We start from the raw sequence: 13,795 nt of genomic DNA, 5'->3' as shown, positions 1-13,795 counted from the left end.
GTGTATATTGATGTGTATAGTGTATATTGATGTGTATAGTGTATATTGATGTCTATATTGATGTGTATAGTGTATATTGATGTCTATATTGATGTGTATAGTGTATATTGATGTGTATAGTGTATATTGATGTGTATAGTGTATATTGATGTGTATAGTGTATATTGATGTGTATAGTGTATATTGATGTGTATAGTGTATATTGATGTCTATATTGATGTGTATAGTGTATATTGATGTGTATAGTGTATATTGATGTGTATAGTGTATATTGATGTGTATAGTGTATATTGATGTGTATAGTGTATATTGATGTGTATAGTGTATATTGATGTGTATATTGATGTGTATAGTGTATATTGATGTGTATAGTGTATATTGATGTGTATAGTGTATATTGATGTCTATATTGATGTGTATAGTGTATATTGATGTCTATATTGATGTGTATAGTGTATATTGATGTCTATATTGATGTGTATGGTGTATATTGATGTGTATAGTGTATATTGATGTGTATAGTGTATATTGATGTGTATAGTGTATATTGATGTGTATAGTGTATATTGATGTGTATAGTGTATATTGATGTGTATAGTGTATATTGATGTGTATAGTGTATATTGATGTGTATAGGGTATATTGATGTGTATAGGGTATATTGATGTGTATAGTGTATATTGATGTGTATAGTGTATATTGATGTCTATATTGATGTGTATAGTGTATATTGATGTCTATATTGATGTCTATATTGATGTGTATATTGATGTGTATAGTGTATATTGATGTGTATATTGATGTGTATAGTGTATATTGATGTCTATATTGATGTCTATATTGATGTGTATAGTGTATATTGATGTGTATAGTGTATATTGATGTGTATAGTGTATATTGATGTCTATATTGATGTGTATAGTGTATATTGATGTCTATATTGATGTGTATAGTGTATATTGATGTCTATATTGATGTGTATAGTGTATATTGATGTGTATAGTGTATATTGATGTCTATATTGATGTGTATAGTGTATATTGATGTGTATAGTGTATATTGATGTGTATAGTGTATATTGATGTGTATAGTGTATATTGATGTGTATAGTGTATATTGATGTGTATAGTGTATATTGATGTGTATAGTGTATATTGATGTGTATAGTGTATATTGATGTCTATATTGATGTGTATAGTGTATATTGATGTCTATATTGATGTGTATAGTGTATATTGATGTGTATAGTGTATATTGATGTGTATAGTGTATATTGATGTGTATAGTGTATATTGATGTGTATATTGATGTGTATAGTGTATATTGATGTGTATAGTGTATATTGATGTGTATAGTGTATATTGATGTCTATATTGATGTGTATAGTGTATATTGATGTCTATATTGATGTGTATAGTGTATATTGATGTCTATATTGATGTGTATAGTGTATATTGATGTGTATAGTGTATATTGATGTGTATAGTGTATATTGATGTGTATAGTGTATATTGATGTGTATAGTGTATATTGATGTCTATATTGATGTGTATAGTGTATATTGATGTGTATAGGGTATATTGATGTGTATAGTGTATATTGATGTGTATAGGGTATATTGATGTGTATAGTGTATATTGATGTCTATATTGATGTGTATAGTGTATATTGATGTCTATATTGATGTGTATAGTGTATATTGATGTCTATATTGATGTGTATAGTGTATATTGATGTGTATAGTGTATATTGATGTGTATAGTGTATATTGATGTCTATATTGATGTGTATAGTGTATATTGATGTGTATAGTGTATATTGATGTGTATAGTGTATATTGATGTGTATAGTGTATATTGATGTGTATAGGGTATATTGATGTGTATAGTGTATATTGATGTCTATATTGATGTGTATAGTGTATATTGATGTGTATAGTGTATATTGATGTGTATAGTGTATATTGATGTCTATATTGATGTGTATAGTGTATATTGATGTGTATAGTGTATATTGATGTGTATAGTGTATATTGATGTGTATAGTGTATATTGATGTGTATAGTGTATATTGATGTCTATATTGATGTGTATAGTGATGTGTATATTGGTGTGTATAGGGTATATTGATGTGTATAGTGTATATTGATGTCTATATTGATGTGTATAGTGTATATTGATGTCTATATTGATGTGTATAGTGTATATTGATGTCTATATTGATGTGTATAGTGATGTGTATATTGGTGTGTATAGTGTATATTGATGTGTATAGTGATGTGTATATTGGTGTGTATAGGGTATATTGATGTGTATAGTGTATATTGATGTCTATATTGATGTGTATAGTGTATATTGATGTCTATATTGATGTGTATAGTGTATATTGATGTGTATAGTGTATATTGATGTCTATATTGATGTGTATAGTGTATATTGATGTGTATAGTGTATATTGATGTCTATATTGATGTGTATAGTGTATATTGATGTGTATAGGGTATATTGATGTGTATAGTGTATATTGATGTGTATAGTGTATATTGATGTGTATAGTGTATATTGATGTGTATAGTGTATATTGATGTGTATAGTGTATATTGATGTGTATAGTGTATATTGATGTGTATAGGGTATATTGATGTGTATAGGGTATATTGATGTGTATAGTGTATATTGATGTGTATAGTGTATATTGATGTCTATATTGATGTGTATAGTGTATATTGATGTCTATATTGATGTCTATATTGATGTGTATATTGATGTGTATAGTGTATATTGATGTGTATATTGATGTGTATAGTGTATATTGATGTCTATATTGATGTCTATATTGATGTGTATAGTGTATATTGATGTGTATAGTGTATATTGATGTGTATAGTGTATATTGATGTCTATATTGATGTGTATAGTGTATATTACATTTACATTTACATTTAAGTCATTTAGCAGACGCTCTTATCCAGAGCGACTTACAAATTGGTGTCTATATTGATGTGTATAGTGTATATTGATGTCTATATTGATGTGTATAGTGTATATTGATGTGTATAGTGTATATTGATGTGTATAGTGTATATTGATGTGTATAGTGTATATTGATGTCTATATTGATGTGTATAGTGTATATTGATGTGTATAGTGTATATTGATGTGTATAGTGTATATTGATGTGTATAGTGTATATTGATGTGTATAGTGTATATTGATGTGTATAGTGTATATTGATGTGTATAGTGTATATTGATGTCTATATTGATGTGTATAGTGTATATTGATGTCTATATTGATGTGTATAGTGTATATTGATGTGTATAGTGTATATTGATGTGTATAGTGTATATTGATGTGTATAGTGTATATTGATGTGTATAGTGTATATTGATGTGTATAGTGTATATTGATGTCTATATTGATGTGTATAGTGTATATTGATGTGTATAGTGTATATTGATGTGTATAGTGTATATTGATGTGTATAGTGTATATTGATGTGTATAGTGTAAATTGATGTGTATAGTGTATATTGATGTGTATATTGATGTGTATAGTGTATATTGATGTGTATAGTGTATATTGATGTGTATAGTGTATATTGATGTCTATATTGATGTGTATAGTGTATATTGATGTCTATATTGATGTGTATAGTGTATATTGATGTCTATATTGATGTGTATGGTGTATATTGATGTGTATAGTGTATATTGATGTGTATAGTGTATATTGATGTGTATAGTGTATATTGATGTGTATAGTGTATATTGATGTGTATAGTGTATATTGATGTGTATAGTGTATATTGATGTGTATAGTGTATATTGATGTGTATAGGGTATATTGATGTGTATAGGGTATATTGATGTGTATAGTGTATATTGATGTGTATAGTGTATATTGATGTATATATTGATGTGTATAGTGTATATTGATGTCTATATTGATGTCTATATTGATGTGTATATTGATGTGTATAGTGTATATTGATGTGTATATTGATGTGTATAGTGTATATTGATGTGTATAGTGTATATTGATGTGTATAGTGTATATTGATGTCTATATTGATGTGTATAGTGTATATTGATGTCTATATTGATGTGTATAGTGTATATTGATGTCTATATTGATGTGTATAGTGTATATTGATGTGTATAGTGTATATTGATGTGTATAGTGTATATTGATGTGTATAGTGTATATTGATGTCTATATTGATGTGTATAGTGTATATTGATGTGTATAGTGTATATTGATGTCTATATTGATGTGTATAGTGTATATTGATGTGTATAGTGTATATTGATGTGTATAGTGTATATTGATGTGTATAGTGTATATTGATGTGTATAGTGTATATTGATGTGTATAGTGTATATTGATGTGTATAGTGTATATTGATGTGTATAGTGTATATTGATGTCTATATTGATGTGTATAGTGTATATTGATGTCTATATTGATGTGTATAGTGTATATTGATGTGTATAGTGTATATTGATGTGTATAGTGTATATTGATGTGTATAGTGTATATTGATGTGTATAGTGTATATTGATGTGTATAGTGTATATTGATGTGTATATTGATGTGTATAGTGTATATTGATGTGTATAGTGTATATTGATGTGTATAGTGTATATTGATGTCTATATTGATGTGTATAGTGTATATTGATGTCTATATCGATGTGTATAGTGTATATTGATGTCTATATTGATGTGTATAGTGTATATTGATGTGTATAGTGTATATTGATGTGTATAGTGTATATTGATGTGTATAGTGTATATTGATGTGTATAGTGTATATTGATGTCTATATTGATGTGTATAGTGTATATTGATGTGTATAGGGTATATTGATGTGTATAGTGTATATTGATGTGTATAGGGTATATTGATGTGTATAGTGTATATTGATGTCTATATTGATGTGTATAGTGTATATTGATGTCTATATTGATGTGTATAGTGTATATTGATGTCTATATTGATGTGTATAGTGTATATTGATGTGTATAGTGTATATTGATGTGTATAGTGTATATTGATGTCTATATTGATGTGTATAGTGTATATTGATGTGTATAGTGTATATTGATGTGTATAGTGTATATTGATGTGTATAGGGTATATTGATGTGTATAGTGTATATTGATGTCTATATTGATGTGTATAGTGTATATTGATGTGTATAGTGTATATTGATGTGTATAGTGTATATTGATGTCTATATTGATGTGTATAGTGTATATTGATGTGTATAGTGTATATTGATGTGTATAGTGTATATTGATGTGTATAGTGTATATTGATGTGTATAGTGTATATTGATGTCTATATTGATGTGTATAGTGATGTGTATATTGGTGTGTATAGGGTATATTGATGTGTATAGTGTATATTGATGTCTATATTGATGTGTATAGTGTATATTGATGTCTATATTGATGTGTATAGTGTATATTGATGTCTATATTGATGTGTATAGTGATGTGTATATTGGTGTGTATAGTGTATATTGATGTGTATAGTGATGTGTATATTGGTGTGTATAGGGTATATTGATGTGTATAGTGTATATTGATGTCTATATTGATGTGTATAGTGTATATTGATGTCTATATTGATGTGTATAGTGTATATTGATGTGTATAGTGTATATTGATGTCTATATTGATGTGTATAGTGTATATTGATGTGTATAGTGTATATTGATGTCTATATTGATGTGTATAGTGTATATTGATGTCTATATTGATGTGTATAGTGTATATTGATGTCTATATTGATGTGTATATTGTATATTGATGTGTATAGTGTATATTGATGTCTATATTGATGTGTATAGTTTATATTGATGTGTATAGTGTATATTGATGTGTATAGTGTATATTGATGTCTATATTGATGTGTATAGTGTATATTGATGTGTATAGTGTATATTGATGTGTATAGTGTATATTGATGTGTATAGTGTATATTGATGTGTATAGTGTATATTGATGTGTATAGTGTATATTGATGTCTATATTGATGTGTATAGTGTATATTGATGTCTATATTGATGTGTATAGTGTATATTGATGTGTATATTGATGTGTATAGTGTATATTGATGTGTATAGTGTATATTGATGTGTATAGTGTATATTGATGTCTATATTGATGTGTATAGTGTATATTGATGTGTATAGTGTATATTGCTGTGTATAGTGTATATTGATGTGTATAGTGTATATTGATGTGTATAGTGTATATTGATGTGTATAGTGTATATTGATGTGTATAGTGTATATTGATGTGTATAGTGTATATTGATGTGTATAGTGTATATTGATGTGTATAGTGTATATTGATGTGTATAGTGTATATTGATGTCTATATTGATGTGTATAGTGTATATTGATGTGTATAGGGTATATTGATGTGTATAGTGTATATTGATGTGTATAGTGTATATTGATGTGTATAGTGTATATTGATGTCTATATTGATGTGTATAGTGTATATTGATGTGTATAGTGTATATTGATGTGTATAGTGTATATTGATGTGTATAGTGTATATTGATGTCTATATTGATGTGTATAGTGTATATTGATGTCTATATTGATGTGTATAGTGTATATTTATGTGTATATTGATGTATATTCATTGCTCATCTGTAAAAGAGACCTAGGTCTCAGGATTACAAATATTTTCTTTCTGTTTCTTTAGATAACAGGAGGATGACGAGCGATGTGTTTCCGGTAACTGCATTGCCTTGAGACAGCGGCTGCACTGAAGCACTGGAGGGATGGAGGGAGGAAAAATACTGGATGACTAAAAGGAGGACTAAGAGAGATCGTTTTATCTTTGCACAGGCATCAAAAAGACTTTGTTTTATCTGTCCAGAGAGAGAGAGAGAGAGAAGAGAGAGAGAGAGAGACGAGAGAGAGAGAGAGAGAGAGAGAGAGAGAGAGAGAGAGAGAGAGAGCGAGAAGAGAGAGAGAGAGAGAGAGAGAGAGAGAGAGAGAGAGAGAGAGAGAGAGAGAGAGAGAGAGAGAGAGAGAGAGAGAGAGAAGAGAGAGAAGAGAGAGAGAGAGAGAGGGAGAGAGAGAGAGAGAGAGAGAGAGAGAGAGAGAGAGAGAGAGAGAGAGAGAGAGAGAGAGAGAGAGAGAGAGAGAGAGAGAGAGAGAGAGAGAGAGAGAGAGAGAGAGAGAGAGAGAGAGAGAGATAGTCTCAGAAGATGGAGAGGTGCAATATGGGACATTGAGTTTATTGAGCGGGCCAGCATGAAACTGGAGTCATCCTTCGAAAAAGAACAAAGTGAAAAACATATTTTTTTTAAATAAAAAAAGGAACTTAAAAAGGAACAAACGGACATAAATCCATGTGAATGTGCAGGTTGGTTTTCAGATCATGACAGTTTTTTTAATAGGAGGCAAAGTTTTAGAGAAAAAAGAAACAAATTAAACGGGTTTTCTTCCTTTGATATTAAGCTACTATATTTTGTTTTATTATTTTCATGATTTAAAATGTAGTTTTCTAGAGAGAAAAAAAAAAGTTTAATCTTTTTTTTTGCCTTAATTTCTCAGACGTTGGAAACTCGTCGGTCCTTTTGTCTAAAATTGTTTAATTAAAACATCTGTAAAAATAAATAAAAAAAGGAGGGTTATGAATGCTTTAGATGGTTCATGATAAACCGAGACTAAATCTATAGACGTCAGATGCACAGGTTATAAAGAGAACTGAATGAAGAAGATTTTATATGATGTGGTTTGTAGTCATTTGTGTTTTGGGGGAGGAGAAGAGAATCTCCATGGTGATAGTAGGTGGGCGGGGTCAAGAACAATTATGTATAACCGCTGTATTGTGGGAAATGCAGTTTATCGATGATTTTTGGGGGGGGGGGTTACTTAACAATGGCATTAGTGGGTTTTTACTTGCAATATTTGTTTTTACAAAGTTCAACAGTTTTTTGTTTTGTTGTTGCCTGCTTTTGCTTGTCTCATCGCAAAACAAGGAATGAAACAAAAAATAACCAAATAAGTCGACTGAAATGAAAACATAAATATATCGATAAAAAGGATCTGTGTACAAAGGGACATGAGTTGAAAAATGAAGCAATAGTTTTAAAGAAATTTGGTGACAATTTTCTTTTGTCTTTTTTTTTATAGCTGTGTATCAAATGAAGCCAACAAACAGAAGCTTTTTATACCACAGAAGAACAAACAGGGAGATACAGTGGAGTAGACTGAGAGATTTTTTTTTAAAATCATATTTGAACTTTTCCGTTTGGCTTTCTTGCTTTTGTTGTATGATGCTCTGTACATTAGATGGTTCGTGGGTTGGACCTGTGGGCTTAAGGACTCTTCCCATTGGCTCTGTTGGGGTCGAGGTGTTCATAGGGTTCTACCATTGGTGCAGTCACGTGTCACTCATACCTTCAGCAAGAAGGTGTGTAAAACAGGTCAGAGAACTGTGCCACAGATAAAAATCTTAGTTGTATCGTAACCCTTCTACAAGGGGGAGCTCCAATATAATCTGAGAGAAATCTGAAACAGAGAAACAGAGAAAACCCTTCAGTTTCGGTATCTGATATAGTGATGGTGGTTTATCCAATGTAAAACCACACAGTCTCTCTTCATTTACCACTGAACGGACAGCCACTGTTATAACAGACACAAACCAGGAAGTACATGTTACAGGAAGTAAAACTCATCCGCTGAGCCCCGTTACTGAAGGGATAGGATACTACTGTCTGCAAAGACACCATGCTAGTTTCTAGTAGCTTATCTGATCAGCTTTAGCTATCTTGTCTGAGACAAAGACACCATGCTAGTTTCTAGTAGCTTATCTGATCAGCTTTAGCTATCTTGTCTGAGACAAAGACACCATGCTAGTTTCTAGTAGCTTATCTGATCAGCTTTAGCTATCTTGTCTGAGACAAAGACACCATGCTAGTTTCTAGTAGCTTATCTGATCAGCTTTAGCTATCTTGTCTGAGACAAAGACACCATGCTAGTTTCTAGTAGCTTATCTGATCAGCTTTAGCTATCTTGTCTTAGAGAGGAAAAAAGAAAAGTAAAGTAAAACATACTTTTTTTAAATGTTTTGTGCTGCAATTTTTTGAGAACTGACTTTAATGTGTTAGCTGCTATACAAGTGTTCAGTATTGGGGAGCCAGTCAGCCAGTCAGCCAGACAGTCAGTCAGCCAGTCAGCCAGCCAGTCAGCCAGACAGTCAGTCAGCCAGTCAGCCAGCCAGTCAGTCAGTCAGCCAGTCAACCAGTCAGCCGGTCAGTCAGCCAGTCAGCCAGCCAGTCATTCAGTCAGCCAGTCAGCCAGCCAGTCAGTCAGTCAGCCAGTCAACCAGTCAGCCGGTCAGTCAGCCAGTCAGCCAGCCAGTCATTCAGCCAGTCAGCCAGTCAGCCAGACAGTCAGTCAGCCAGTCAGCCAGCCAGTCAGTCAGTCAGCCAGTCAACCAGTCAGCCGGTCAGTCAGCCAGTCAGCCAGCCAGTCATTCAGCCAGTCAGCCAGTCAGCCAGTCAGTCAGTCAGCCAGCCAGACAGTCAGTCAGCCAGTCAGCCAGCCAGTCAGTCAGTCAGCCAGTCAACCAGTCAGCCGGTCAGTCAGCCAGTCAGCCAGCCAGTCATTCAGCCAGTCAGCCAGTCAGCCAGTCAGTCAGTCAGCCAGTCAGCCAGTCAGCCAGTCAGTCATTCAGCCAGTCAGCCAGTCAGCCAGCCAGTCAGTCAGCCAGTCAGCCAGTCAGTCAGCCAGTCAGTCAGCCAGTCAGTCAGCCAGTCAGTCAGCCAGTCAGCCAGTCAGCCAGTCAGCCAGTCAGTCAGTCAGCCAGTCAGCCAGTCAGTCAGTCAGTCAGCCAGTCAGCCAGCCAGTCAGTCAGCCAGTCAGCCAGTCAGTCAGTCAGCCAGTCAGCCAGTCAGTCAGTCAGCCAGTCAGCCAGTCAGTCAGTCAGTCAGCCAGTCAGCCAGTCAGTCAGTCAGCCAGTCAGCCAGTCAGTCAGTCAGTCAGCCAGTCAGCCAGCCAGTCAGTCAGCCAGTCAGCCAGTCAGTCAGTCAGCCAGTCAGCCAGTCAGTCAGTCAGCCAGTCAGCCAGTCAGCCAGTCAGCCAGTCAGTCAGTCAGCCAGTCAGCCAGTCAGCCAGTCAGTCATTCAGCCAGTCAGCCAGTCAGCCAGCCAGTCAGCCAGCCAGTCAGTCAGCCAGTCAGCCAGTCAGTCAGCCAGTCAGTCAGCCAGTCAGCCAGTCAGTCAGCCAGTCAGCCAGTCAGCCAGTCAGCCAGTCAGCCAGTCAGTCAGTCAGCCAGTCAGCCAGTCAGTCAGTCAGTCAGCCAGTCAGCCAGCCAGTCAGTCAGCCAGTCAGCCAGTCAGTCAGTCAGCCAGTCAGCCAGTCAGTCAGTCAGCCAGTCAGCCAGTCAGTCAGTCAGTCAGTCAGCCAGTCAGCCAGTCAGTCAGTCAGCCAGTCAGCCAGTCAGTCAGTCAGTCAGCCAGTCAGCCAGCCAGTCAGTCAGCCAGTCAGCCAGCCAGTCAGTCAGCCAGTCAGCCAGTCAGTCAGTCAGCCAGTCAGCCAGTCAGTCAGTCAGCCAGTCAGCCAGTCAGCCAGTCAGCCAGTCAGCCAGTCAGCCAGCCAGCCAGTCAGTCAGCCAGTCAGCCAGTCAGTCAGTCAGCCAGTCAGCCAGTCAGCCAGTCAGCCAGTCAGCCAGTCAGCCAGTCAGCCAGTCAGCCAGTCAGCCAGTCAGCCAGTCAGTCAGTCAGCCAGTCAGCCAGTCAGCCAGTCAGCCAGTCAGTCAGCCAGTCAGAACTCTAGTGTTGGCTCGGGGGGGGGGGGGGGTGTTTTAGAGCCATTTCGAGGCTTGTAGATTTAACAATGGTATAACCAAGATCTAGCTTCGTGATAACTGTACTGTATACATTAAAGTAAAATTCTGATAACAGCACCACCAAGGAGGCTGATTGGCTGATTACAGCACCACCAAGGAAGCTGATTGGCTGATTAAAGTACCATCAAGGAGGCTGATTGGCTGATTAAAGTATCATCAAAGAGGCTGATTGGCTGATTAAAGTACCATCAAGGAGGCTGATTGGCTGATTACAGTACCACCAAGGAGTCTGATTGGCTATCTGTGCTGAGCTCACACCTTGTAAATCTGCCCACCTGACCTGACTCTACATAATGGGAAGTTTCGATTTCTTCTGCTTTCTTTTTGGTTTCAATTTTAATAAAAAATACAAAAGGTAAATAATATATCTGTCCTGCTATTTGATGGTGTGTGTGTGTGTGTGTGTGTGTGTGTGTGTGTGTGTGTGTGTGTGTGTGTGTGTGTGTGTGTGTGTGTGTGTGTGTGTGTGTGTGTGTGTGTGTGTGTGTGTGTGTGTGTGTGTGTGTGTGTGTGTAACATCACACCACTAGAGGGCAGTATACAGCCACAGTTAGTTTGAGAGAAGTTCACTTCGCACTCAAAATAACAGCCAAGTTTCCAGTTAGATTAGTCGTATGTACGGGATACGCCTGGCATACAGCGTCCAATGAAATGCTTCCTTTCAAATAAGACATAGAACGGTTAGTGCAGAAAACACAAAGAGAGAGGAGATAGAGAGAGGAGATAGAGGGGAGATATAGAGAGGAGATATAGAGGGGAGATATAGAGAGGAGATGGAGAGAGGGGAGATATAGAGAGAGAGATAGGGATAGATGAGAGGAGATATAGAGGGAGATATAGAGAGATAGAGAGAGGAGATAGAGAGGGAGATATAGAGAGAGAGAGAGATAGAGATAGAGAGAGGAGATAGAGAGAGGAGATGAGATAGAGAGAGGAGATAGAGAGGGAGATAGAGAGAGGGGAGATAGAGAGAGGGGAGATGAGATAGAGGGGAGATATAGAGAGGAGAGATATATACAGAGGAGATGGTGAGAGGGGAGATATAGAGATAGAGAGAGGAGATAGAGGGGAGATAGAGAGAGGTGGGGATAGAGAGAGGGGAGATGAGAGAGAAAATAGAGAAGAATTCACAAAATGAGACAAACACCAAATTGAGACTCTGCATGCAGAATTTTGCAATAAAACGTAAAACACAAGGCAGAATTAGGCCGATATCTGCTAATTATCAAAATCCAGAAAAGAGCTCTTAAATCCTACAACCACCTCTAAAGGAACGATTCCCAAACCTTCCATAACAAAGTCATCACCGACAGAGAGATGAACCTGGAGAAGAGTCCCCTAAGCAAGCTGGTCCTGGGGCTCTGTTCACAAACACAAACAGACACCACAGAGCCCCAGGACAGCAGCACAATTAGACCCAACCAAATCATGAGAAAACAAAAAGATAATTACTTGACACATTGGAAAGAATTAACAAAAAAACAGAGCAAACTAGAATGCTATTTGGCCCTAAACAGAGAGTACACAGCGGCAGAATACCTGACCACTGTGACTGACCCAAAATTAAGGAAAGCTTTGACTATGTACAGACTCAGTGAGCATAGCCTTGCTATTGAGAAAGGCCGCCGTAGGCTGACCTGGCTCTCAAGAGAAGACAGGCTATGTGCTCACTGCCCACAAAATGAGGTGGAAACTGAGCTGCACTTCCTAACCTCCTGTCCAATGTATGACCATATTAGAGAGACATATTTCCTTCAGATTACACAGATCCACAAAGAATTTGAAAACAAATCCGATTTTGATAAACTCCCACATCTACTGGGTGAGTGTAATGTTTACCTACTGGGTGAGTGTAATGTTTACCTACTGGGTGAGTGTAATGTTTACCTACTGGGTGAGTGTAATGTTTACCTACTGGGTGAGTGTAATGTTTACCTACTGGGTGAGTGTAATGTTTACCTACTGGGTGAGTGTAATGTTTACCTACTGGGTGAGTGTAATGTTTACCTACTGGGTGAGTGTAATGTTTACCTACTGGGTGAGTGTAATGTTTACCTACTGGGTGAGTGTAATGTTTACCTACTGGGTGAGTGTAATGTTTACCTACTGGGTGAGTGTAATGTTTACCTACTGGGTGAGTGTAATGTTTATCTACTGGGTGAGTGTAATGTTTACCTACTGGGTGAGTGTAATGTTTACCTACTGGGTGAGTGTAATGTTTACCTACTGGGTGAGTGTAATGTTTACCTACTGGGTGAGTGTAATGTTTACCTACTGGGTGAGTGTAATGTTTACCTATTGGGTGAGTGTAATGTTTACCTACTGGGTGAGTGTAATGTTTACCTACTGGGTGAGTGTAATGTTTACCTACTGGGTGAGTGTAATGTTTACCTACTGGGTGAGTGTAATGTTTACCTACTGGGTGAGTGTAATGTTTATCTACTGGGTGAGTGTAATGTTTACCTACTGGGTGAGTGTAATGTTTACCTACTGGGTGAGTGTAATGTTTACCTACTGGGTGAGTGTAATGTTTACCTACTGGGTGAGTGTAATGTTTACCTACTGGGTGAGTGTAATGTTTATCTACTGGGTGAGTGTAATGTTTACCTACTGGGTGAGTGTAATGTTTACCTACTGGGTGAGTGTAATGTTTACCTACTGGGTGAGTGTAATGTTTACCTACTGGGTGAGTGTAATGTTTACCTACTGGGTGAGTGTAATGTTTACCTACTGGGTGAGTGTAATGTTTACCTACTGGGTGAGTGTAATGTTTACCTACTGGGTGAGTGTAAAGTTTACCTACTGGGTGAGTGTAAAGTTTACCTACTGGGTGAGTGTAATGTTTACCTACTGGGTGAGTGTAATGTTTACCTACTGGGTGAGTGTAATGTTTACCTACTGGGTGAGT

General features: G+C 36.1%; 1 protein-coding gene across 5 annotated transcripts in view; it reads left to right on the top strand.

Annotated features, from left to right (window-relative positions):
• Positions 1–6,875, top strand: part of LOC124020897 (RNA-binding motif, single-stranded-interacting protein 3-like) — a 152,795-nt gene extending 145,920 nt beyond the window's left edge. For all 5 annotated transcript variants that reach the window (XM_046336195.1, XM_046336197.1, XM_046336198.1 and 2 more), the window contains exon 13: positions 6,727–6,875. In XM_046336195.1, coding sequence (XP_046192151.1) covers positions 6,727–6,730 — 4 coding nt within the window. In that variant the 3' untranslated portion in view covers positions 6,731–6,875. The remainder of the gene's footprint in view (positions 1–6,726) is intronic.
• Positions 6,876–13,795: the final 6,920 nt, after the last annotated feature.

This window comes from Oncorhynchus gorbuscha, unplaced genomic scaffold (genome assembly GCF_021184085.1).
Source record: "Oncorhynchus gorbuscha isolate QuinsamMale2020 ecotype Even-year unplaced genomic scaffold, OgorEven_v1.0 Un_scaffold_974, whole genome shotgun sequence".
NCBI lineage: Eukaryota > Metazoa > Chordata > Actinopteri > Salmoniformes > Salmonidae > Oncorhynchus > Oncorhynchus gorbuscha.
The sequence above is the reverse complement of the archived record's forward strand: the minus strand, read 5'-3'. Positions and strand labels throughout refer to the sequence as shown.